General features: G+C 51.5%; 1 protein-coding gene across 1 annotated transcript; it reads left to right on the plus strand.

Moving 5' to 3' along the window:
• Positions 1 to 558: 558 nt before the first annotated feature.
• HNRNPUL1 (heterogeneous nuclear ribonucleoprotein U like 1) lies at positions 559 to 27,901 on the plus strand (the record flags this gene model as incomplete). Its single annotated transcript, XM_033083874.1, has 14 exons — positions 559 to 716; positions 1,922 to 2,194; positions 3,504 to 3,609; positions 3,797 to 4,033; positions 4,625 to 4,698; positions 5,579 to 5,718; positions 7,398 to 7,497; positions 8,521 to 8,633; positions 9,222 to 9,494; positions 12,098 to 12,220; positions 14,036 to 14,164; positions 22,357 to 22,525; positions 26,097 to 26,387; positions 27,846 to 27,901. Coding segments are annotated over exons 1-14 (2,235 nt in total), but the record flags the coding sequence as incomplete, so codon positions are not given.
• Between the last annotated feature and the right edge of the window lie 37 nt (positions 27,902 to 27,938).

Raw genomic sequence — 27,938 nt, forward strand, 5'->3', positions numbered from 1 at the left:
AATTTCGGGGCTCGAGGGCGCGCGCAGAGGGGGAGTGGTCTCAGACCACGCCCACAACATTTCAGCCAATGGGAACACAGCGGTTTCCGGCAACCAGCCAATCAGTGCGCGGCTCCTGTTGCCAGGCAACAAAGGCGCCCACACGCGCAGCTACCGTCGTGGGCGTGGTCACGCCCACATTCCCCAAAACAACCAATCAAAAGAGCGATTCGGCCCTAAGGACACGCCTACTTGTTGACGGATAGCAATTTTATCCAATGGTAGTGCGTTCCGCCCCTTCCCACCTCCCGCCCACAGTGGCAGCTTTAACCAATCACAGGCTGCGTTACAACCTCATCCCGCCTTTCCACCCAATCAGCACTCGCTTTAGAAAAATCCGCGACGAACCCGGGGGCCCGGGTGGGAAGCCGGAGGAGGCGGGAGAGCGCCGACCAATAGAAAGTGGCGTTACATCGTCACGCGGCGCGGACGGCCAATAGCAGCGCGCGTTACGGCGCGGCGCGGGCCGGGCCGGGGAAGGGGGAGAGGTGGCGGCCATTTTGATCGGGCCCCGTGAGGGGCGGCCATGGAGGCGAGGCGGCTGCGGGTGCCGGAGCTGCGGGACGAGCTGGGCCGGCGCGGCCTGGACACCCGCGGGCTCAAGTCCGAGCTGACCGAGCGGCTGCAAGCGGCGCTGGACGGCGAAGGAGCTCGGCGGGACGGCGCTGAGGGCCGATGTGAGCGGGAGAGGGGCTGGCGGTGTGAGGGGTGGGCGGGAGGTTTGCTGGGCTCTCCGTGAGGGGCTTGGAGCGAGGCTTTGCTCAGGGGCAGGGCTGGCTCTGAGGGGGCCGGCTGGTCGTGAACCCTCGGCCTGAGGGGGCTCTGGGACTCCCAAAACCCGCGGCCTGAGGGGGCTCTGGGACCCCCAAAACCCTCGGCCTGAGGGGGCTCTGGGACCTCCTCTGTTCTCAGGGGATCTTGGAGCCCTCCCGGTTCTGAGGGGCTCAGGGGGCCCTGAGGGAATGGGACCCCCAAACCCCCGGTTCTGAGGGGCTGTGGGGCTCAGGGGGCCCTGAGGGGACTGAGACCCCCCGGGTTATGAGGAAATGGGACCCCCAAAACTCTCTGTTCCGAGGGGCTCAGGGACCCCCAAACCACCGGCCCTGAGGGAATGGGACCCCCCGGTTCTGAGGGACTGGGACCCCCTGGTTCTGAGGGAATGGAACCCCCAAAATCCCGAGTTCTGAGGGAATGGCACCCCCAAAACTCTCTGTTCTGAGGGAATGGGACCCCCAAACCCCCGGCCCTGAGGGAATGGGACCCCCTGGCTCTGAGGGAATGGGACCCCCAAAAACCCCTGATTCTGAGGGAATGGGACCCCTCGATTCTGAGGGAATGGGATCCCTAAAACTCTCTGTTCTGAGGGAATGGGACCCCCTGGTCCTGAGGGGCTCAGGGACTCCCAAAACCCCTGGCCCTGAGGGAATGGGACCCCCAAAATCCCCAGTTCTGAGGGAATGGGACCCCCTCGGTTCTCAGGGGATCTTGGAGCCCTCCCGGTTCTGAGGGGACTGGAACCCCCAAACCCCCGGCCCTGAGGGAATGGGACCCCCAAGACCCCCAGTTCTGAGGGGACTGAGACCCCCCCAGGTTCTGAGGGACTCAGGGACCCCCAAAACCCCCAGCCCTGACGGAATGGGACCCCTCTGTTCTGAGGGAATGGGACCCCCAAAACTCCCAGTTCTGAGGGTACTGAGATCCCCCCGCCCCAGTTCTGAGGACATCTGGGACCCCCAAAACTTAGACCCTAAGGGAATGGGACCCCCATTCCTGCATCCCTGAGGGTCCTGGCACCCCCATGTGTGATTTTTGGGGGGGTCCATCCCCAAATTCTGCTGCTTTTCCCTGACTCCATCCCCCCTTTTCTCACCCCCTTTTCCAGATGGCCTCGACAACCACAGCCACGAGCCTCAGGGGGGCTACCAGGACCACCAGGGGGGCTACAACAACCCCCAGGGTGGCTACAACAACCCCCAGGGTGGCTACCAGGACCCTCAGGGTGGCTACCAGGACCCCCAGGGTGGCTACCAGGACCACCAGGGTCACCAAGGCCACGAGCCCCAGGGCTACCAAGCCTACAAAGGGCAGGAGGCCGAGGCTGAGCCGGGCTATGAGAGGAGAGCCCTGGAGCAGGAGCCCCCCAGGCTGCCCCCAGGTGGGGTTTGGGGGGATCTGGGGGCAGTTTTGGGGGTCTGGGAGGAATTTTTGGGGGTCTCTGGGTGTGTTTAGGGGGTGTGGGGGCATTTTTGGGGTCTCTGGTTGTGCCTGGGGGGTTTCTAAGGGGCATTTTTGGGGTCTCTGGTTGTGTTTGGGGGTCTCTGGTTGTGTTTGGGGGGGGTCTGAGGGGAATTTTTGGGGGTCTCTGAGTGTGTTTGGGGGGGATCTCTGGGTGTATTTGTGGGGGTCTGAGGGTATTTTTGGGGTCTCAGGTTGTGTTTGGGGACTCTGGGGGCATTTTTGGGGTCTCTGGATGTGTTTGGGGAGGAATTTTTGGGGTCTCTGAGTGTGCTTGGGGGGTCTCTAGGTGTGTTTGGGGGGAATTTTTGGGGTCTCTGTGTGTGTTTGGGGGCTGGGGGGGTAATTTTTGGGGGGGTCTCTGGTTCTCTTTGGGGTCTCTGGGTGTGTTTGGGGGGCCTGGGGGCGTTTTTGGGGATCTCTGGGTGTGTTTGGGGGGTTCCTGGATGTATTTTTGGGGTCTCTGGGTGTGTTTGAGGGGAATTTTTGGGGTCTCTGGTTGTGCCTTGGGGTCTCTAGGGGGCATTTTTGGGGTCTCTGGGGTTACATTTGGGGGTCTCTGGGTGTGCCTGGGGGTCTCTAGGGGGTATTTTTTGGGTCTCTGGATGTGTTTAGGGGGTGTGGGGGTCATTTTTGGGGGGGGTTCTGGTTCTGTTTGGGGTCTCTGGGTGTGTTTGAGGGTCTCTAGGGAGCATTTTTGGGGTCTCTGGTTGTGTTTGGGGGGTCTGAGGGGAATTTTTGGGGTCTCTGGGTGTGTTTTGGGGGTTCCTGGATATATTTGAGGGTCTCTGGGTGTGTTTGAGGGGGTCTCTGGCTGTGTTTGGGGGGCTGGGGTTGCATTTGGAGGCCTGTGGGGATCGCTGGGTGTGTTTGGGGGGGATCTGGGAACATTTTGGGGGTCTCAGGTTGTGTTTGGGGTCTCTAAGGGGCATTTTTGGGGGTCTCTGGGTGTGTTTGGGGGGTCTGAGGGGAGTTCTTGGGGTCTCTGGGGTTGCATTTGGGGGTCTCTGGGTGTGTTTGAGGGCCTGGGGGCATTTTTGGGGGGGTCTGTGGTTTTGTTTGGGGTCTCTGGGTGTGTTTGGAGCATCTGGGGTTGTGCTTGGGGGTCTCTGGGGGCTTTTTTGGGGTCTCTAGGGGGGTCTCTGGGTTTATTTGGGGAGGGGTCTCAGGGGGTCCCAGCTCTATTTGGGGAGGGGTCTCCCAGCCGTGTCCCCTCCCCCTCCCCACAGATCTGAAGCCCCCAGACTCGAGGCCGGACGAGCTCGCCCCTCCCCCCGCCCCCCCCCCCAAATTACCCCGTGGCCCCTCCCCCCACCTTCCCCACCCCCCCCTACGGCCTCCCCCCCCCGGGCTACGCCCCCCACCCCAATTACAGCGCCCCTCCCCCCAATTACAGCGCCCCCCACCCAAATTATAACGCCCCTCCCCCTAATTACAACGCCCCGCCCCCAAATTTCAATGCCCCGCCCCCAAATTATAACGCCCCGCCCCCAAACTACAGCACCCCTCCCCCCAATTACAGCGCCCCTCCCCCTAATTATGCCGCCCCTCCCCCCAATTACCACACCCCTCCCCCTAATTACACCTCCCCGCCCCCCAATTACCCCGCCCCTCCCCCCCATTACCCCGCCCCCCCTTTCCCCGCCCCTCCCCCCGTGTTTGGGGGGGGTCCCGAGCCGGCCCCGCCCCCCCCGGGCCGGAAGCGGCCGCTGGAGGAGCAGCGGGGGAGGGGCGGCCACGAGCAGCGCCCGGAGAAGAGGTGAGGGGAGACCCCCCCCAATTAACAACCCCACACTAATTAACAACCCCTCCCCTAATATAACAACCCCTCCCCTAATTAACAACCCCACCCTAATTAACAACCCCACCCTAATTAACAACCCCACCCCAATTAACAACCCCACCCTAATTACCACTCCAAATAACCCCTCCTCAAATTAACCCCACCCTAATTAACCCCCACCCCCAAATTAACCCTTCCCCAAAATCACTTCCCTCAAATTAACCCCTCCCCTAATTAACCCCCACCCCCAAATTACCATCCCAATTAAACCCCTCCCCAAATTAACCACCCTCCTAATTAACCCCCACCCCCCAATTAACCCCCAGCCCCAAATTACCACCCCAAAGAAACCCCCTCCCCAATTAATCCCCTCCCCAAAGTAACCCCTCCCTAATTAACCCCCACCCCCTAATTAACACCCACCCCCAAATTGCCACTCTAAATTAATCCCTCCCCCCAAATAACCCCCTCCCCACCCTGTCCCATCCTCTGTCCTCACCCTGTCCCCTCACATGTCCCTGTCCCTGTCGTGTCCCCTCCCTGTCCCCTGACGTGTCCCCGTTCCAGGCCTCGCTCCCCGGAGCCTCCGGCTGAGGATGAGGAGGAGGAGTTCGACGATTCCCTGGTGACCGTGGACACCTGTGAGTGTCACCTGCCCTGTCACCAGCCTGAGTGCCACCAACCCCAGTGTCACCTGCCCTGTCACCGACCTGGTGTCACCTGAGTGCCACTGACCTGGTGCCACCAACCCCAGTGCCACCAACCCCAGTGTCACCTGCCCTGTCACCAACCTGGTGTCACCTGAGTGCCACTGACCTGGTGCCACCAACCCCAGTGTCACCTGGCCCTGTCACCAACCTGGTGTCACCCCCAATGCCACCAACCCCAGGACCACCTGAAAGCCACCATCCCCAGTGCCACCAACCCCAGTGCCACCTGAGTGCCACCAACCCCAGTGCCACCTGAGTGCCACCAACCTGATGTCACCAACCCCAGTGCCACCTGAGTGCCAGCAACCCCAGTGCCAGCAGTGCTACAGTGCCATCAACCCCAGTGCCACCCCCCCAGTGCCACCTGATTGCCGCCACCCCCCAGTGCCACCCCCCAGTGCCACCCCCCAGTACCACCTGAGTGCCACCAACCCCATTGCCACCCCCCCAGTGTGCCACCAACCCCGATGCCACGTGAGTGCCACTCTGCCCAGTGTCCCCTGCCCAGTGCCACCCCCCCCCAGTGCCACCTGAGTGCCACCAACCCCAGTGCCACCAACCCCAGTGCCACCAACCCCAGTGCCACCAGCCTCGGTGCCACCAACCCAAGTGCCACCCTCCCTGTGCCACCTGAATGCCACCATCCTCAGTGCCACCTGCGTACTACCTGCCAATGCCACCAACTCCAGTGCCACCATCCCCAGTGCCACCAACCCCAGTGCCCCTTCCCCCAGTGCCCACCCCTCCCCTCAGTGCCACCCCCGATGGCACCCTGGTGGTAGCGCGGTGCCACCCCCTGATGTCCCCACAGATAACTGTGACCTGCACTTCAAGGTGGCGCGGGACAGGTACAGCGGGCACCCCCTGACCATCGAGGGCTTCGCCTACCTGTGGTCAGGGGCACGGGCCACCCACGGGGCCACACGGGGACGGGTCTGCTTCGAGATCAAGGTATGGGGACATGGGGACAGCAGGGGACATGGGGACAGGGCCACCCACGGGGCCACCCGGGGACGGGTCTGCTTCGAGATCAAGGTATGGGGACATGGGGACATGGGGACATGGGGACATGGGGACAGGGATTGGGGACATGGGGCCAGGGCCACCCACGGGGCCACCCGGGGACGGGTCTGCTTCGAGGTGAAGGTATGGGGACATGGGGACATGGGGACACCAGGGACATGGGGACAGGGCCACCCACGGGGCCACCCGGGGACGGGTCTGCTTCGAGATCAAGGTATGGGACATGGGGACACCAGGGGACATGGGGACAGGGATTGGGGACATGGGGACAGGGCCACCCACGGGGCCACCCGGGGACGGGTCTGCTTCGAGGTGAAGGTATGGGGACATGGGGACATGGGGACACCAGGGACATGGGGACAGGGCCACCCACGGGGCCACCCGGGGACGGGTCTGCTTCGAGATCAAGGTATGGGGACATGGGGACAGCAGGGGACATGGGGACAGGGCCACCCATGGGGCCACAGGGGACGGGTCTGCTTCAAGATCAAGGTATGGGGACACCAGGGGAGATGGGGACACCAGGGGACATCAGGGGACATGGGGACAGCAGGGGACGTGGGGACAGGGACATGGGGACATCAGGGGACAGGGACACGGGCACAGGGACACATCCCATGGTCAAGGGCCAGGGCCAGCTATGGACTCTTGACAGGGATGGCTGAGCTGGTGACAGTGACAGTGACAGTGCTGTGACAGTGACAGGGCTGTGACAGTGACAGGGCTGTGACAGAGCTGTGACAGTGACAGAGCTGTGACAGTGACAGGGCAGTGACAGTGACAGGGCTGTGACAGGGCAGTGACAGGGCTGTGACAGTGACAGGGCTGTGACAGTGACAGAGCTGTGACAGTGACAGAGCTGTGACAGTGACAGTGACAGGGCTGTGACAGTGACAGGGCAGTGACAGTGACAGGGCTGTGACAGTGACAGTGACAGGGCTGTGACAGTGACAGGGCTGTGACAGTGACAGTGACAGGGCTGTGACAGTGACAGAGCTGTGACAGTGACAGAGCTGTGACAGTGACAGGGCAGTGACAGTGACAGGGCTGTGACAGAGCTGTGACAGTGACAGGGCTGTGACAGTGCTGTGACATTGACAGTGCTGTGACAGTGACAGTGCTGTGACAGTGACAGAGCTGTGACAGTACAGGTGACAATGCCACTTTTTGGTGCCAGTTCCTGGTGACCATGCCAGCTCCCTGTGGCCCTGTCACCCTGATGTCCCCACTGTCCTCAATCCCCCCAATGTCCCCAATGATGTCCCCAATGTCCCTGGTGTCCCCAATGTGCCAAATGTCCCCTGTCCTCCCAGTGTCCCCAAATTCCCCCAATCCCCCCAGTGTCCCCATTGCTGTCCCCAGGTCACCGAGGCTCTCCCCGTGCAGCACTGTTAATGTCCCCATTGCTGTCCCCATGTCCCCAATGATGTCCCCAATGTCCCCATGTCCCCAGGTGACCGAGGCTCTCCCCGTGCAGCACTGTTAATGTCCCCATGTCCCCATTAATGTCCCCAATGTCCCCAGGTCACTGAGGCTCTCCCCGTTCAGCACTGTCAATGTCCCCAATGTCCCCATTGGTGTCCCCATGTCCCCATTGCTGTCCCCAGGTGACCGAGGCTCTCCCCGTTCAGCACCTGCCGCCGTCGGAGCCCGACCCGCACGTGGTTCGTGTGGGCTGGAGCCTGGACTGCTGCAGCACCCAGCTGGGTCAGTGCCACCGTGTCACCTGTGTGTCACCTGTGTCACCTGTGTCACCTAATGGCACCTGTGTCACTGTGTCAGCTGTGTGTCACCTGTGTGTCACCTGTGTCATCAGTGTCACCTGTGTTATCAGTGTCAGCTGTGTCATCAGTGTCACAATGGCACCTGTGTCACCTGTGTCACCTGTGTCACCTGTGTGTCACCTGTGTCACCTGTGTGACCTGTGTGTCACCTGTGTCACCTGTGTCATCAATGTCACCTGTGTCACCTGTGTCACTGTGTCACCTGTGTCACCTGTGTGTCACCTGTGTGTCAGCTAATGTCACCTGTGTCACTGTGTCACCAGTGTCACCTGTGTCATCAGTGTCACAATGGCACCTGTGTCACCTGTGTCCCTAAATGCCACCAAATGTCACCTGTGTCCCCAAATGGCACCTGTGTCACCAATGTCCCCAACGTCACGAAATGTCCCCAGTGTCTCCCCTACCCTGGAATTTTGGGATCCCTGAAGGGAATTTTGTGTCTGTAAAGGGAATTTTTGGGGAATTTTTGGGAATTTGTCCCTCCCATCCCTTCCCCACATTCCCATTTTTTTTTCCCTTTGAGAATTTTTGGGAATTTTTGGGAATTTTTGCCATTCCCATTTTCTTCCCTTTGAGATTTTTGGGAATTTTTGGAAATTTTGGGAATTTTTTTGAATTTTTGGAATTTTTGGGATTTTTTTTTTTTGATTTTTGGGATTTTTACCATTCCCATCCCTTTCCCAAATTCCCATTTTTTTCCCTTTGGGAATTTTTGAGATTTTTGGGAAATTTTTTTATTTTTTGGAATTTTTAAGAATTTTATCATTCCCATCCCTTTCACAAATTCCCATTTCCCCCGCTTTGGGAATATTTTGGATTTTTTGGGATTTTAGGGAATTTTTGGATTTTTTTGTCACTCCCATCCCTTCCCCACATTCCCATTTCCCCCCTTTGGGAATATTTTGGAATTTTTGGGAATATTTTGGAATATTTTGTGATTCCCCAGGGGAGGAGCCGTTCTCGTACGGCTACGGCGGCACCGGGCGCAAATCAACCGAGGGGAAATTCCAGAGCTACGGAGAGACCTTCGGGGAGAGCGACGTCATCGCCTGCCTGGCGGTCAGGGGGGACACTGGGGACACTGGGGGGACATTGGGGACAGCTGGGGGGACACTGGGGACACCTGGGGACACACCTGAGAGACCTTCGGGGAGAGCGACGTCATCGCCTGCCTGGCGGTCAGGGGACACCTGGGGGACATTGGGGACACTTGGGGGCAGCTGGGGGGACACCTGAGATACCTGGGGGGACAGCTGGGGACACTGGGGACAGCTGGAGACACACCTGGGACAGCTGGGGACACACCTGAGATAAACCTGAGATAACTGGGGGGACAGCTGGGGACAGCTGGGGACACAGCTGAGATACCTGGGGGGACAGCTGGGGACACTGGGGACAGCTGGGGACACAACTGAGATAAACCTGAGATACCTGGGGGGACAGCTGGGACAGCTGGGGGGACAGTGGGGACAGCTGGAGACACACCTGGGACAGCTGGGGACACAGCTGAGATAAACCTGAGATAACTGGGGGGACAGCTGGGGACACACCTGGGGATAGGTGGGGACAGCCCCATTTCCCAGCGTTTCCCCCATTCCCCTTTGGTTTTTCCCCATCTCCTCACTCTCCCCCTTTCCCTGTCCCCAGGATTTCGAGGCGGGGGACAGCGTGGAGCTGTCGTTCCTGAAGAACGGCCGCTGGCAGGGCCCGGCGTTCCGCGTGCCCCGCTCCGCCCTGCGCGGCCGCGCGCTCTTCCCGCACGTGCTGCTCAAGAACTGCGCCGTGGAGTTCAACTTCGGCCAGAGAGCGCCCCTGGGGACACCGGGGACACTGCCACCGGGCTACTGCTTCATCCAGCAGCTGCCACCGGCACACCGGGAGAGAGGGACACGGGGACCACGGAGCAAGGCTGAGTGCGAGGTGGGACATGGGGACATGGGGACATGGGGACATTGGGGACACTGCCACCGGGACACCGGGAGAGAGGGACACGGGGACCAAGGAGCAAGGCCGAGTGCGAGGTGGGACATCATGGGGACATTGGGGACACTGGGGACATGGGGACACTGCCACCGGGCTACTGCTTCATCCAGCAGCTGCCACCGGCACACCGGGAGAGAGGGACACGGGGACCAAGGAGCAAGGCTGAGTGCGAGGTGGGACATCATGGGGACATTGGGGACACTGGGGACATGGGGACACTGCCACCGGGCTACTGCTTCATCCAGCAGCTGCCACCGGCACACCGGGAGAGAGGGACACGGGGACCGCGGAGCAAGGCCGAGTGCGAGGTGGGACATGGGGACATTGGGGACACAGAGAGGGACACGGGGACCAAGGAGCAAGGCCGAGTGTGAGGTGGGACATGGGGACATCATGGGGACACTGGGGACATTGGGGACACTGCCACCGGGGTACTGCTTCATCCAGCAGCTGCCACCGGGACACCGGGAGAGAGGGACACGGGGACCAAGGAGCAAGGCCGAGTGCGAGGTGGGACATGGGGACATCATAGGGACATGGGGACACAGGGAGAGAGGGACACGGGGACCAAGGAGCAAGGCCGAGTGCGAGGTGGGACATGGGGACATCATAGGGACATGGGGACACAGGGAGAGAGGGACACGGGGACCAAGGAGCAAGGCCGAGTGCGAGGTGGGACATCATGGGGACATTGGGGACACAGGGAGAGAGGGACACGGGGACCGCAGAGCAAGGCCGAGTGCGAGGTGGGACATGGGGACATCATGGGGACATTGGGGACATTGGGGACACAGGGAGAGAGGGACACGGGGACCGCGGAGCAAGGCCGAGTGCGAGGTGGGACATCATGGGGACATCATGGGGACATTGGGGACATTGGGGACACTGCCACCGGGACACCGGGAGAGAGGGACACGGGGACCGCACAGCAAGGCCGAGTGCGAGGTGGGACATCATGGGGACATTGGGGACACTGGGGACATTGGGGACACTGCCACCGGGACACCGGGAGAGAGGGACACGGGGACCGCACAGCAAGGCCGAGTGCGAGGTGGGACATCATGGGGACATTGGGACATTGGGGACACTGGGGACATTGGGGACACAGAGAGAGAGGGACACGGGGACCGCGGAGCAAGGCCGAGTGCGAGGTGGGACATGGGGACACTGGGGACATTGGGGACACCGGGAGAGAGGGACACGGGGACCGCGGAGCAAGGCTGAGTGTGAGGTGGGACATGGGGACATCATAGGGACATGGGGACATGGGGACATTGGGGACACAGGGAGAGAGGGACACGGGGACTGCAGAGCAAGGCTGGGTGTGAGGTGGGACCTTGGAGACATTGGGGACTTTGGGGACACTGGGGACATGGGGACATTGGGGACACTTGGGGACATTGGGGACACAGAGAGAGAGGGACACGGGGACCACGGAGCAAGGCTGACTGTGAGGTGGGACATGGGGACATGGGGACATTGGGACATTGGGGACACAGACACAGAGGGACATGGGGACCGCGGAGCAAGGCTGAGTGCGAGGTGGGACATGGGGACATTGGGGACATTGGGGACATGGGGACCGCAGAGCAAGGCTGAGTGTGAGGTGGGACATGGGGACACCTTGGGGACGTTGGGGACACAGAGAGAGGGGGACACAGGGACCGAAGAGGAAGGCTGAGTGTGAGGTGAGACATGGGGACATTGGGAACACCAGGGGGACATCATGAGGACACCTTGGGGACATTGGGGACAGAGGCTCAGAGGGACACAGGGACCAAAGAGCAAGGCTGAGTGTGAGCTGGGACATGGGGACATTGGGGACATCATGGGGACGTCGTGGGGACGTGGCCCTGGGGGTGTCCCAGCCCTGAGGTGACCCCAGGATGTCCCTGTCACCCCCCCGATGTCCCCAGAGGCTGGGCTGGGTCACAGGGACACTGGGGTGGCTCTGAGGGGACACTGGGGTGGCCCTGGCAGTGTCCCCAACCTGAGGTGACATTGAGATGTCCCTGTCCCCGTTGTCACCAGATCCTGATGATGGTGGCACTGCTGGGCTGGGTCACAGGGACACTGGGGTGGCCCTGGCAGTGTCCCCACCCCGAGGTGACATTGGGATGTCCTGTCCCCGTTGTCACCCAGATCCTGATGATGGTGGCACCTCAGGGTGGAGTCACAGGGACACTGAGGTGGCCCTGGCAGTGTCCCCAACCTGAGGTGACCCCAAGGGATGTCCCTGTCCCTATTGTCACCCAGATCCTGGTGATACTGGGGCTACCAGGGTGGGACACTGAGGTGACACTGAGGTGACATTGGGATGTCCCTGTCCCCGTTGTCACCAGATCCTGATGATGGTGGGGCTGCCAGGGGGGTCACAGGGACACTGAGGTGGCACTGAGGTGACACTGAGGTGACATTGGCATGTCCCTGTGCCCATTGTCCCCAGATCCTGATGATGGTGGGGCTGTTGGGATGGGTCACAGGGACACTGAGGTGACACTGAGGTGACACTGACACGTCCCTGTCCCCATTGTCCCCAGATCCTGATGATGGTGGGGCTGCCGGCGGCGGGGAAGACGACGTGGGCGGTGAAACACGCGGCGGCCAACCCCGACAAGAAATACAACATCCTGGGGACAAATGCCATCATGGACAAGATGAGGGTATGGGGACATCCTGGGGACAAATGCCATCATGGACAAGATGAGGGTATGGGGACATCCTGGGGACAAATGCCATCATGGACAAGATGAGGGTATGGGGACATCTTGGGGACAAATGCCATCATGGACAAGATGAGGGTACGGGGACATCCTGGGGACAAATGCCATCATGGACAAGATGAGGGTACGGGGACATCTTGGGGACAAATGCCATCATGGACAAGATGAGGGTATGGGGACATCTTGGGGACAAATGCCATCATGGATAAGATGAGGGTATGGGGACATCTTGGGGACAAATGCCATCATGGACAAGATGAGGGTATGGGGACATCTTGGGGACAAATGCCATCATGGACAAGATGAGGGTATGGGGACATCTTGGGGACAAATGGCATCATGGACAAAATGAGGGTATGGGGACAATGGGGACATTGAGGTGGCCCTGGTGGCTCTGATGACACAGGACAGGTTCAGGGGGTGTGACGTGTCACCTGGGTGTGACAATGTCAGTGTCACCTGTCCCCAGGTGATGGGGCTCAGGGGACAGTGGGGATGTGCTGATCCTGCAGTGACACTGGGGACACTGAGGTGACACTGGGGACACTGAGGTGACACAGGGTGTGACAGGTGTGTGACAGGTGATACAGGGTGTGTGACAGGTGTGACAATGCCATTGTCACCTGTCCCCAGGTGATGGGGCTGAGGAGACAGAGGAACTGTGCAGGACGTTGGGATGTGCTGATCCAACAGGGGGGACACAGGGTGACACTGGGGTGTGACACAGGGTGACACAGGTGTCTCAGGTGTGTCACAGGTGTGTGACAGCCCCAGGTGACACTGCTGTCACCTGTCCCCAGGTGATGGGACTGAAGAGGCAGAGGAACTGTGCAGGACGTTGGGACGTGCTGATCCAGCAGGGGGGACACAGGGTGACACTGGGGTGACACACGGTGTGACAGGTGTGTGACAGGTGTGACACAGGGTGTGTGACAGGTGTGACAGTGCCATTGTCACCTGTCCCCAGGTGATGGGGCTGAAGAGGCAGCGGAACTACGCCGGCCATTGGGACGTGTTGATCCAACAGGGGGGACACAGGGTGACACTGGGGTGTGACACAGGGGTGTGACAGGGGTGTGACAGGTGTCACAGGGTGTGACAGGTGTGTGACAATGCCAATGTCACCTGTCCCCAGGTGATGGGACTGAAGAGACAGCGGAACTACGCCGGCCATTGGGATGTGTTGATCCAACAGGGGGGACACAGGGTGACACTGGGGTGTGACACAGGGTGACACAGGTGTCTCAGGTGTGTCACAGGGGTGTGACAATGCCATTGTCACCTGTCCCCAGGTGATGGGGCTGAAGAGGCAGCGGAACTACGCCGGCCGTTGGGACGTGCTGATCCAGCAGGGGGGACACAGGGTGACACTGGGGTGACACAGGGTGTGACAGGGGTGTCACAGGTGACAGAGGTGTCTCAGGTGTGTGACAGGTGTGTGACACTGGTGTCACCTGTCCCCAGGTGATGGGGCTGAAGAGGCAGCGGAACTACGCCGGCCGTTGGGATGTGCTGATCCAGCAGGGGGGACACAGGGTGACACTGGGGTGTGACACAGGGGTGTGACAGGTGTGACACAGGGTGTGTGACAGGTGTGACACTGCTGTCACCTGTCCCCAGGTGATGGGGCTGAAGAGGCAGCGGAACTACGCCGGCCGTTGGGACGTGCTGATCCAGCAGGGGGGACACAGGGTGACACTGGGGTGTGACACAGGGGTGTGACAGGGGTGTGACACTGCTGTCACCTGTCCCCAGGTGATGGGGCTGAAGAGGCAGCGGAACTACGCCGGCCGTTGGGACGTGCTGATCCAGCAGGCCACGCAGTGCCTGAACCGCCTGATCCAGATCGCAGCCAGGAAACGCCGCAACTACATCCTGGACCAGGTGACATTGGGGACAGTGCCACCTCCCTGGGGACATGGGGACAGTGCCACCTCCCTGGGGTCACTGTAACCATCACTGTAACCATCCTGGACCAGGTGACACTGGGGACATGGGGACACTGGGGACATTGGGGACAGTGCCACCTCCCTGGGGTCATTGTAGCCATCACTGTAACCATCCTGGACCAGGTGACACTTGGGGGACATGGGGACAGTGCCACCTCCCTGGGGTCACTGTAATCATCCTGGACCAGGTGACACTGGGGACATGGGGACAGTGCCACCTCCCTGGGGTCACTGTGCCCATCCTGGACCAGGGGACACTGGGGACATGGGGACAGTGCATCCTGGTGTCACTGTCACCTCCCTGGTGTCACTGTCACCCCCCTGGTGTCACTGTCCCCTCCCTGGTGTCAAAAATCCTCAAAAAATCGCTAAAAAAATCGCTAAAAACTCCAAATTTTCCCATTTTTTTCCATTTTCATCCCAAATTTCCCCAATTTTTGGTTTTTCCCCCAGACCAACGTTTGTGGCTCTGCCCAGCACAGGAAGATTCCTCCATTCTCAGGGAAATGAGCTCAGAAATGCCCAAAAAATCCCAAAAAAATCTCTAAAAAATCACTATAAATTCAATTTTTTCCCCATTTTTTCCGGTTTTCCCCGTTTTCACCCCAAATTTTTTTATTTTCCCCCAGACCAATGTGTACAGCTCTGCCCAGCCCAGGAAGATTCCTCCCCAAATTCTCCATTTTCAATGAAATGAGCTCAAAAATCCCCCCAAAAAATCCCAAAAAAATCACTAAAAAATCGCTAAAAATTCTTTTTTTTTCCCATTTTTTTCCCGTTTTTCCCCCGTTTTCACCCCAAATTTCTGTCTCATTCCCCCAGAACAACGTGCACAGCTCAGCCCAGTGCAGGAAGATTCTTCTGTAAATTCCCAATTTTCAGAAAACAGGCTCAAAAATCCCAAGAAAAACCGCCAAAATATCCCAAAAAATCATTTAAAAATTGCTAAAAATTCAAATTTTTTCCCGTTTTTTCTCATTTTCACCCCAAATTTTTGTATTTCCCCCCAGACCAACGTGTACAACTCAGCCCAGCACAGGAAGATTCCTCTGTAAATTCTCTATTTTCAGTGAAATGAGCTCAAAAATCCCCAAAAATCACTAAAAAATCAAAAAAAATCGCTAAAAAATTGCTAAAAAATCGCTAAAAATTCAATTTTTTCCCCATTTTTTTCTCACTTTCATCCCATATTTTTGGTTTTTCCCCCCAGACCAACGTGCACGACTCAGCCCAGCACAGGAAGATTCTTCTGTAAATTCTCAATTTTCAGAAAATGCAAAAAAATCGCCAAAAAATCACTAAAAAATCACTAAAAACTGCATTTTTCCCCGTTTTTTCCCATTGTTTCTTGGTTTTGTCTCAAATTTCCCCAATTTTTGTGTTTTCCCCCAGACCAACATTTGTGTCTCTGCCCAGCATGGGAAGATTCCCCCAGTTTCAGGGAAATGAGCTCAAAAATCCCCAAAAAATCGCTAAAAAATCACAAAAAAATCGCTAAAATAACCCAAAAGAATCGCTAAAAATTCAGGTTTTTCCCTGTTTTTTTCCCCGTTTTTGTCCCATTTTTCCCCATTTTCACCCCAAATTGTTTTATTTCGCCCCAGACCAACGTCTATGGCTCAGCCCAACACAGGAAGATTCCTCCCCAAATTCTCCATTTTCAGGGAAATGAGCTTAAAAATCCCCAAAAATTGCTAAAAAATTGCTAAAAAATCGCTAAAAATTCAATTTTTTCCCCATTTTTTCCCCATTTTCACCCCAAATTTTTTTATTTCCCCCCAGACCAACGTGTACAGCTCAGCCCAGCACAGGAAGATTCTTCCATTTTCAGGGAAATGACCTCAAAAAATCCCCAAAAAATTACTAAAAAATCCAAAAAAATCGCTAAAAATTCAATTTTTTCCCCATTTTTTTCCCATTTTTTCTCATTTTCACCCCAAATTTTTTTATTTCCCCCCAGACCAACATTTGTGGCTCTGCCCATCATTTGAACATTCCTCCCCAAATTCTCCATTTTCAGAGAAATGAGCTTGAAAATCCCAAAAAAACCCTAAAAAATCGCTAAAAATCGCTAAAAACTCCAATTTTTCCCATTTTTTCTCTTTTTCATCCCAAATTTCCCCAATTTTTGTATTTCCCCCAGACCAACGTTTGTGTCTCTGCCCAGCATTTGAACATTCCTCCCCAAATTCTCCATTTTCAGTGAAATGAGCTCAAAAATCCCAAAAAAATCGCTAAAAAATCACTAAAAAATCGCTAAAAATTCAGTTTTTCCCCGTTTTTTTCCCGTTTTTCCCCATTTTCACCCCAAATTTTTGTTTTTTCCCCCAGACCAACATGTACAGCTCTGCCCAGCACAGGAAGATTCCTCCCCAAATTCCCTCCAAAAACCCCCCAAAAAATCGCTAAAAAACCGCTAAAAACTCCAATTTTTTCCCCGTTTTCTCCCTGTTTTTTCCTGTTTTTTCTTGTTTTCAACCCAAATTTTTATATTTTCCCCCCAGACCTGCTCTGCCCAGCGGCGGAAGATTCCTCTCCAAATTTTCAATTTTCAGAAAACACCAAAAAGTCGCTTAAAAATCGCTAAAAAATCGCTAAAAATTCGATTTTTTCCCCGTTTTTTTTTCCCGTTTTTTCCCGTTTTTCCCCGTTTTCACCCCAAATTTTTGTATTTTTCTCCCCAGACCAATGTGTACAGCTCAGCCCAGCGGCGTAAGATTCCTCTGTAAATTCTCCATTTTCAGGGAAATGAGCTCAAAAATCCCAAAAAATCACTAAAAAATCGCTAAAAAGTCCCAAAAAATCGCTAAAAATTCAATTTTTTCCCCTTTTTTTCCCGTTTTTCCCTGTTTTCACCCCAAATTTGTGTCTCATTTCCCCAGACCAATGTCTACGGCTCAGCCCAGCACAGGAAGATTCTTCCATTTTCAGGGAAATGACCTCAAAAAATCCCCAAAAAATTACTAAAAAATCCCAAAAAATCGCTAAAAAAGACAATTTTTCCCCCATTTTTTCCCGTTTTTCCCCATTTTCACCCCAAATTTTTGGTTTTTTCCCCCCAGACCAACATTTGTGGCTCTGCCCAGGTCAGGAAGATTCCTCCATTTTCAGTGAAATGAGCTGAAAAATCTCCAAAAAATTGCTAAAATATCCCAAAAAATCATTTAAAAATTGCTAAAAATTCAATTTTTTCCCCGTTTTTCCCCATTTTCATCCCAAATTTTTATATTTTCCTCCCAGACCAGCATGTACAGCTCAGCCCAGCACAGGAAGAGTCTTCTTTAAGTTCTCAATGTTCAGAAAACGCCAAACAATCGTTAAAAAATTGCTAAAAAATCCAATTTTTCCCCGTTTTTTTCCCTTTTTTATCCCAAATTTTCTCAGTTTTTGTCTCATTTCTCCCCAGACCAGTGTTTCTGGCTCTGCTCCTCCTCAAGTCTCAAATTTCAGGGAACCAGGCTCAAAAATCCCCAAAAAATCGCTAAAAAACCCCCAAAAAATCGCTAAAACTCGCCAAAAAATCGCGAAAAACTCTGATTTTCCAACTTTTTCCCCTGTTTTTTCTCATTTTTATCCCAAATTTTTATATTTTCCCCCAGACCTGCTCTGCCCAGCACAGGAAGATTCCTCTGTAAATTCTCCATTTTCAGGGAAATGAGCTCAAAAATCCCCAAAAATCGCTAAAAAATCCCAAAAAATCGCTAAAAAATCGCTAAAAAATCGCTAAAAATTCAATTTTTTCCCCATTTTTTCCTCATTTTCACCCCAAATTTTTATATTTTCCTCCCAGACCAAGGTTTGTGGCTCTGCCCAGCACAGGAAGATTCCTCCCCAAATTCTCCATTTTCAGTGAAATGAGCTCAAAAATCCCCCCAAAAAATGGCTAAAAATTCGCCATAAAAAATCACTAAAAAATCACTAAAAATTCAATTTTTTACCGTTTTTTCCCCCGTTTTTTCCCGTTTTTCCCCATTTTCACCCCAAATTTTTTTATTTCCCCCCAGACCAACGTCTATGGCTCAGCCCAACACAGGAAGATTCTTCCATTTTCAGTGAAATCCCAAAAAAATCGCTAAAAACCCCAAAAAAAATCACTAAAAAATCACTAAAAACTCCGGTTTTTTCCCCCTTTTTTTTCCTGTTTTTCCCCATTTTCACCCCAAATTTTTATATTTTCCCCCCAGACCAACATGTACAGCTCAGCCCAGCACAGGAAGATTTCTCCCTAAATTCCCTCCAAAAAACCCCAAAAAATCCCAAAAAAACCCCAAAAAATCGCTAAAAAATCACTAAAAATTCATTTTTTTTTCCCGTTTTTTGCCATTTTTCCCCATTTTCACCCCAAATTTTTATATTTTTTCCCCCCAGACCAATGTGTATGGCTCAGCCCAGTGGCATAAGACTCCTCTGTAAATTCTCCATTTTCAGTGAAATGAGCTCAAAAATCCCCCAAAAAATCACTAAAAAATCACAAAAAATCGCTAAAAATTCAATTTTTTCCCCCGTTTTTTTCCCGTTTTTTCCCATTTTCATCCCAAATTTTTGGTTTTTCCCCTCAGACCAACCTGTAAAGTTCTGCCCAGCGGCAGAAGATTCCTCTCCAAATTTTCAATTTTCAGAACACGCAAAAAAATCGCCAAAAAATCGCTAAAAATTCAATTTTTTCACCGTTTTTTCTTGTTTTTTCCCATTTTTACCCCAAATTTTTATATTTTCCCCCCAGACCAACATTTGTGGCTCTGCCCAGTGCAGGAAGATTCCTCCATTTTCAGGGAAATGCGCTCAGAAATCCCAAAAAAATCGCTAAAAAATCACAAAAAATCGCTCAAAAATTGCTAAAAAATCGCTAAAAATCACCAAAAAATCACTAAAAATTCAAATTTTTCCCCGTTTTTTCTCATTTTCACCCCAAATTTTTTTATTTCTCCCCAGACCAACATTTGTGTCTCTACCCATCAATTGAAGATTCCTCCCCAAATCTCCATTTTTAAGGAAATTGGCTGAAAAATCCCCAAAAAATCACCAAAAAGTCATGAAAAAATCGCTAAAAATTCAATTTTTTCACCGTTTTTTTCCCATTTTTCCCTGTTTTCATCCCAACATTTTTTCATTTTCCCCACAGACCAAGGTTTGTGGCTCTACCCAGCACAGGAGGATTCCTCCCCAAATTCTCCATTTTCAGTGAAATGAGCTCAAAAATCCCCAAAAAAATCGCTAAAAAATCACAAAAAATCGCCAAAAAATCACTAAAAATTCAATTTTTTCCCCATTTTTTTTCCCATTTTTTCTCATTTTCACCCCAAATTTTTTTATTTCCCCCCAGACCAACATTTGTGGCTCTGCCCATCATTTGAACATTCCTCCCCAAATTCTCCATTTTCAGAGAAATGAGCTTGAAAATCCCAAAAAAACCCTAAAAAATCGCTAAAAAATCGCTAAAAATCGCTAAAAACTCCAATTTTTCCCATTTTTTCTCTTTTTCATCCCAAATTTCCCCAATTTTTGGTTTTTCCCCCAGACCAACATTTGTGTCTCTGCCCATCATTTGAACATCCCTCCCGAAATTCTCCATTTTCAGGGAAATGAGCTCAAAAATCCCCCAAAAATCACTAAAAAAATCACTAAAAACTCCAATTTTTCCCCATTTTTTCCCATTTTCATCCCAAATTTCCCCAATTTTTGTATTTCTCCCCAGACCAACATTTGTGGCTCTGCCCAGCACAGGAAGATTCCTCCCCAAATCTCCATTTTCAGTGAAATGAGCTCAAAAATCCCAAAAAATCACTAAAAAATCGCTAAAAAATCCAAAAAAATCGCTAAAAATTCAATTTTCCCCCATTTTTTTCCCGTTTTTTTCCCGTTTTTTCCCATTTTCATCCCAAATTTTTGTTTTTTCCCCCCAGACCAACCTGTAAAGTTCTGCCCAGCGGCGGAAGATTCCTCTCCAAATTTTCAATTTTCAGAAAACATAAAAAAAATCCCCAAAAAATCCCCAAAAAATTGCTAAAAATTCAATTTTTTCCTGTTTTTTCCCTGTTTTTCCCCATTTTCACCCCAAATTTTTTCTTTTCCCCCCAGACCAACGTGTACAGCTCAGCCCAGCACAGGAAGATTCCTCCAATTTCAGGGAAATGAGCTCAAAAATCCCCAAAAGATTGCCAAAAAATCGCTAAAAACCCCAAAATATCACTAGAAAAACCAAAAAAAATCGCTAAAAAATCGCTAAAAATTCAATTTTTTCCCCGTTTTTTCTCATTTTTCCCCCCAGACCAACGTGTACAGCTCTGCCCAGCGCAGGAAGATTCTTCTGTAAATTCTCAATTTTCCAAAAACGCCAAAAAATTGCTGAAAAATCGCTAAAAAATCGCTAAAAATTCAATTTTTTTCCCATTTTTTGCCCCGTTTTTTCCCATTTTCACCCCAAATTTTTTTATTTCCCCCCAGACCAACGTCTATGGCTCAGCCCAACACAGGAAGATTCCTCCATTTTCTGTGAAATCCCCAAAAAATCGCTAAAAATCCCCAAAAAATCACTAAAAAATCACTAAAAATTCAATTTTTTCCCGTTTTTTTCCCCGTTTTTCCCCATTTTTCCCCATTTTCACCCCAAATTTTTGTATTTTTCTCCCCAGACCAACTTATACAGCTCAGCCCAACACAGGAAGATTCCTTCCCAAATCCTCCATTTTCAGTGAAATGAGCTCAAAAATCCCCAAAAAATCGCTAAAAAACCCCAAAAAATCACTAAAAAATCGCTAAAAACTCCAATTTTCCTCTGTTTTTTCCCATTTTCATCCCAAATTTCCCCAATTTTTATATTTTCCCCCAGACCAACATGTACAGCTCTGCCCAATACAGGAAGATTCCTCCCCAAATTCCCTCCAAAAACCCCCCAAAAAACCCAAAAAAATCGCTAAAAAACCGCTAAAAACTCCAATTTTTCCCCGTTTTCTCCCCGTTTTTTCCTGTTTTTTCTTGTTTTCAACCCTAATTTTTATATTTTTCCCCCCAGACCAACCTGTAAAGTTCTGCCCAGCGGCAGAAGATTCCTCTCCAAATTTTCAATTTTCAGAACACGCAAAAAATTTGCCAAAAAATGGCAAAAAAATCACTAAAAATTCAATTTTTTCACCGTTTTTTCTTTTTTTTCCCCATTTTTACCCCAAATTTTTATATTTTCCCCCCAGACCAACATTTGTGGCTCAGCCCAGCACAGGAAGATTCCTCCATTCTCAGTGAAATGAGCTCAGAAATCCCCCAAAAAATCACTAAAAAATCCCAAAAAAATCGCCAAAAAATCGCTAAAAATTCAATTTTTTCCCCATTTTTTCCCATTTTCACCCCAAATTTTTTCTTTTCCCCCCAGACCAACGTCTATGGCTCAGCCCAGCACAGGAAGATTCCTTCCCAAATTCTCCATTTTCAGTGAAATGAGCTCAAAAATCCCCCAAAAAATCACTAAAAAATCCAAAAAAATTGCCAAAAAATTGGTAAAAATTCAATTTTTTCCCCGTTTTTCCCCATTTTCACCCCAAATTTTTATATTTTTTCCCCCCAGACCAACGTGTACGGCTCAGCCCAGCACAGGAAGATTCCTCCAATTTCAGGGAAATGAGCTCAGAAATCCCCAAAAATTGCTAAAAAATCACAAAAAGTCGCTAAAAAATTGCTAAAAAATCGCTAAAAAATCGCTAAAAATTCAATTTTTTCCCCATTTTTTCCCCATTTTCACCCCAAATTTTTATATTTTTCCTCCCAGACCAACGTGTACAGCTCAGCCCAGCACAGGAAGATTCCTCCAATTTCAGGGAAATGAGCTCAGAAATCCCCAAAAAATTGCTAAAAAAACCCCAAAGAATCGCTAAAAAATCCCCAAAAAATTGGTAAAAAAATCGCTAAAAATTCAATTTTTTCCCCATTTTTCCCATTTTCACCCCAAATTTTTTTATTTCTCCCCCCAGACCAACATTTGTGGCTCTGCCCAGCGGCAGAAGATTCCTCTGTAAATTCTCAATTTTCAAAAAACGCCAAAAATTTGCTAAAATATTGCAAAAAAATCGCTAAAAATTCAATTTTTTTCCCCATTTTTTTCCCATTTTCACCCCAAACTTTTTCTTTTCCCCCCAGACCAACGTGTACGGCTCGGCGCAGCGGCGGAAGCTGCGGCCGTTCGCGGGGTTCCGGCGGCGCGCCGTGGTGATCTGCCCCACGGACGCGGAGCTGCGCGCGCGCACCCGCAAGCGCACCGACGAGGAGGGCAAGGACGTGCCCGAGCACGCCGTGCTGGAGATGAAGGGTGGGGTTGGGGGGAAAAACGGGAAAAATGATGGGGGTTTGGGGGGAAAAAATGGGGATTTTAGGGGAAAAAATGGGGAAAAATGGAGGAAAAATGGGGATTTTTGGGGGAAAAATGGAGATTTTAGGTGAAAAAATGGGGGGTTTAGGTGAAAAAATGGGGATTTTAGGAGAAAAATGAGAATTTTGGGTGAATAAATGGGGATTTTAGGGGAGAAAATGGGGATTTGGGGTGAGATAATGGGGAAAAGAGCAAAAATTAGGTAAAAAAATGGGGATTTTTGGGGTTTAGAGAGCAAGGACTGGAGATGCAGGGTGGGGGGTTTGGGGGGAAATCAAGGGGTTTTGGGAAAAAATAAATGGGGGTTTGGGGTGAAAAAATGGGGATTTTAGGTGAAAAAATGGGGATTTTGGGTGAGATAATGGGGATTTTAGGGGGAAAAAATGGGGAATAAATGTGGATTTTTGGGAGGTTTTTGGAGGGGTTTGAAGGGTTGGGATGGAGGAAAATCAGGAATTTTGGGGGTTCTGGTAGGAAAAAATGGGAAATTTGGGATAAAATGAAAAAAAAATGGGGATTTTAGGGGGAAAAATGGGGGTTTGGGAAAAATGGGGAAAAACGGAGCAAAAATGTGGAAAAAATGAAGAAAAAGCGGAAATGGGGAAAAAATGGGCAAAAAATGGGGATTTTTTTGGGAAAATCAAGGCATTTTGGGAAAATGGGGGGGGAAATGGTGATTTTAGGTGAAAAAATGGGAATTTTAGGTGAAAAAATGGGGAAAAATGGGCAAGAACTGTGGACATTTTTCGGGATTTTTTGGGGGGGTTTTGGAGGGGTTTGAAGGGTTGGGATGGAGGAAAATCAGGAATTTTGGGGATAATGGTAGAAAAAATGGGAAATTTGGGGGAAAAAATGGGAATTTTGGGAAAAAATGAAAAAAATTGGAGGAAAATGGGGAAAATGAGAGGAAATGGTAAAAAAATGGTTAAAAAATGTGGATTTTTGAGGATTTTGGGGGTTTAAAGAATAAGGACTAGAGATGAAGGGTGGGGAGTTGGGGGGAAAAAAGGGCAGTTGGGGAAAATGGGGAAAAATAATGGGGGTTTGGGTGGAAAATGGGGATTTTGGGTGAAATAATGGGAATTTTAGGGGGAAAAATGGAGGAAAACGGAGCAAAAATGGGGAATATATGGGAAAAAAAACAGAGGGAAATGGAAAAATGAGAGGAAATGGTTAAAAAATGGGGGAAAAATGGGAATTTTTTGGGGGAAAATCAAGGGGTTTTGGGAAAATGGAAAAAATGGGGATTTTAAGTGAAAAAATGGAGGTTTTAGGTGAAAAAATGGGGGGAAAATGGAGCAAAAATGGGGAAAAAGTGGGAATTTTAGGTGAAAAAAATGGGGATTTTAGGGGGAAAAATGGGGAAAAACGGGAGGAAATGGGGGGAAATGAGAGGAAAGGGTCAAAAACAGGGAAAATGAGGATTTTTGGGGAAAATCAAGGGGTTTGGGGAAAAATTGGAAAAAAATGGGGATTTTGGGTGAAAAAATGGGGGAAAATGGTGGAAAAATGGGGAAAAAACAGAGGGAAATGGGGAAAAAATGAGAGGAAATGGGGAAAAAATGGGGGAAAATTTGGGATTTTTGAGGGTAAAACACGAGATTTTGGGAAAATGGAAAAAAAATGGGGGGTTTGGGTGAAAAAAATGGGGATTTTAGGTGGAAAAATGGGGGAGAAATGTGGATTTTTTTGGGGTTTTTGTGGGTTTTGGAGGGGTTTGAAGGGTTGGGATGGAGGAAAATCAGGAATTTTGGGGATAATGGTAGATAAAAATGGGAAATTTGGGGGGAAAAATGGAAATTTGGGAAAAATGAAAAAAATTGGGGAGAAATGGGGAAAAAATGAGAGGAAATGGTTTAAAAATGGGGATTTTTGGGGATTTTGGGGTTTAGAGAGCAAGGACTGGAGATGAAGGGTGGGGGTTTGGGGGGGGAAATCAAGGGGTTTTGGGAAAAATGGAAAAAAATGGGGGTTTGGGGTGAAAAAATGGGGATTTTAGGGGAAAAATGGGGAAAACGGAGCAAAAATGGGAAAAAAATGGGAAAAAACCAGAGGGAAATGGGGAAAAAATGGGGGAAAATGGGGGAAAAATCAAGGGATTTTGGGAAAATGGAAAAAATGGGGGTTTTGGGTGAAAAAATGGGGATTTTAGGTGAAAAAATGGGAGAAAAAAGTGGATTTTTGGGGGTTTTGGGGGGGTTTGAAGGGTTGGGATGGAGGAAAATCAGGAATTTTGGGGTTTTGGTTGGAAAAAAATGGGATTCGGGGGAAAAAATGGGGATTTGGGGAAAAATGAAAAAAAAAAGAGATTTTAGGTGAAAATTTTAGGATTTTAGGACTGGGAACAGGGACCCCAAATTATTTTGGGACCATCCCAGTTGGGAGTTCCTCCGTTGTAGGATCAACAACTCCCAAGGATTTGGGGGACTTTTGCGATTCTGGGATTTCTGGGATCTTTGGGATTTTTGGGATTTCTGGGATCGTTGGGATTTTTGGTGTCCCTTCAATGACCCCATATACCCACATCCCATTATCCCATTTCCTCAGGATTGGGAACAGGGACCCCAAAGGATTTTGGGACCATCCCAGTTGGGAGTTCCTCCATTCTAGGACCAACAACTCCCAAGGATTTGGGGATTTTTTTTGCTTTTGGGATTTCTGGGATCTTGGGGATATTTGGGATTTTTGGTATCCCTTCAATGACCCCAAATCCCATTATCCCAATTTTTCCAGGACTGGGAACAGGGACCCCAAAGGATTTTGGGACCATCCCCGTTGGGAGTTCCTCCATTGTAGGACCAACCACTCACAAGAACTTCGGGATTTTTGGGATTTTGGGATTTCTGGGGTCTTTGGGATTTTTTGTGGTTTTGGGATTTCTGGGATCTTTGTGATCTTTGGGATTTCTGGTATTTCTCCAAGGACCCCAAATCCCATTATCCCCATTCCTCAGGATTGGGAACAGGGACCCCAGAGGATTTTGGGACCGTCCCCATTGGGAGTTCCTCCATTGTAGGACCAACAACACCCAAGGATTTGGGATTTCTGGGATCTTTGGGATTTTTGGGATCCCTCCACTGACCCCAGATCCCAAAATCCCGTTGTCCCCATTCCTCAGGATTGGGAACAGGGACCCCAAAGGATTTTGGGACCATCCCAGTTGGGGGTTTGGAGATTTTTTGCTATTTTGGGATTTCTGGGAACTTTGGGATTTTTGGGATTTCTGAGATTTCTGGGATCTTGGGGATCTCAGGGATTTTCAGGATCTCTCCACTGACCCCAAATCCCCAAATCCCATTATCCCAATTCCTCAGGATTTGGAACAGGGACCCCAAAGGAATTTGGGACCATTCCCATTGGGGCTTTGGGGATGTTTTGCGATTTTGGGATTTCTGGGGTCTTGGGGAACTTTGGGATCCTTGGGATTTTTTTGGGATTTCTGGGATCTTGGTGATCTCAGGAATTTTTTGGGATGTCTCCCCTGACCCCAAACCCCATCCCCACCCCTCAGCCAACTTCACGCTGCCGGAGCCGGGCGAGTTCCTGGACTCGGTGCAGTTCGTGGAGCTGCAGCGCGACGAGGCCGCGGCGCTGGTGCGGCGCTACAACCAGGAGGGACGGAGCGCGGCCGGAGCCGGGCACAGGGACGGACACCGGGATGGACACGGGGATGGACACGGGGACGGACACAGGGACAGGCAGGACAGGCAGGACGGACACACGGAGCCCTTCCGGGGCCGCCCTTCCGGAACCTTCCGCGGGCGCGGCGGGCGCGGCTTCCGGGGAGCGGGGAGCGGCAACGGTGAGGAACGGGAATGGGAACGGGAATGGGAACGGGAACGGGGTTTGGGGTTTGGGGAGTTTGGGGTTTGGGGTTTGGGTTGGGATTTAATGGGATTCAGCTTTGGGATTGCCATAGGATTCCTGTAGGATTTCATGGGATTACCTGTGGGATTCCTGTAGGATTCCTGTAGGATTCCCATAGGATTCAGGTGTGGGATTGCCATAGGATTCCTATAGGATTTCATGGGATTTATATAGGATTCAGCTGTGGGGTTCCCAAATGATTCCCATAGGATTTAATGCAATACAGGTGTGGGATTCCCAAAGGATTTCATAGGATTCCCATTGGATTTCATGGGATTGAGCTGTAGGATTCCCACAGGATTCCCATAGGATTCAGCTGTGGGGTTCCCAAAGGATTCCCATAGGATTTCACAGGATTCAGTTTTGGATTTCCCATATGATTCCTATAGGATTTCGTGGGATTCAGCTGTGGGATTCCCAAAGGATTCCCATAGGATTTCATGGGAATTCAGTTGTGGGATTCCCAAAGGATTCCAGTAGGATTCACATAGGATTCAGCTGTGGGATTCCCAAAGGATTCCTTTGCAATTCCTGTAGGATTCTCATAGGATTTCATGGGATTCCCATATGATTCCTATAGGATTCCCTTAGGATTTCATGGTATTCAGGTGTGAGATTCCCATGGGATTCCCATAGGATTTCATGGGATTGAGCTGTGGGATTCCCAAAGGATTCCTATAGGATTCAGCTGTGAGATTACCAAAGGATTCCTGTGGGATTCCCCCATGGATTCCCCTGTAGGATCCCATAGAAACCCCATAGATTCCCCTATAGGATTCCCATAGGAATCAGTGGTGATTCCCCTGTAGGATTCCCATAGGAATCCCACAGGATTTACTGGGGGTGGTTCTGCGACAAATATGGGGTGACAATGGGGTGACAGTGAGGTGACAGTGGGGGTGACATTGGGGGTGACAATGAGGGTGACAACGGGGTGACAGGTGACAACGAGGTGACAGGTGACAACGAGGTGACAATGGGATGACAATGAGGTGACAGGTGACACTGAGGTGACATTCAAGGTGATAATGGGGTGACAGTGAGGTGACAATGAGGTGACAATGAGGGGATAATGGGATGGCAATGGGGTGACATTGAGGTGACAACGGGGTGACAGTGGGAGGACAGTGAGGTGACAATGGGGGTGACAATGAGGTGAAAATGGGGTGACGGTGAGGTGACAGTGGGGAGGTGACAATGGGGTGGCAGTGGTGGGGAGGGGACACATGGGAGGGGAGGGGACAGTGGGGGGGAGGGGACACAGGGGGAGGGGACAATGGGGGGGGTTGGGACGGGGGGAGGGGACAATGGGGGGGAGGGGACAATGGGGGGGAGGGGACACTCTGGTGCCCCTCATGTCCCCCCCTGTAACCCGCTGTCCCCTCCCCCGCAGGGCTCCCCCGGGGTTGTTTCCCCCCCCCTCGCTGGGGCTCTGCCCCTCCCCCTCCCCTGCCCCTCCCCCCCCCTCCCCCCCAGCCCCCGGGGG

The sequence above is a fragment of the Catharus ustulatus genome, chromosome 34 (genome assembly GCF_009819885.2).
Source record: "Catharus ustulatus isolate bCatUst1 chromosome 34, bCatUst1.pri.v2, whole genome shotgun sequence".
Classification (NCBI taxonomy): Eukaryota; Metazoa; Chordata; class Aves; order Passeriformes; family Turdidae; genus Catharus; species Catharus ustulatus.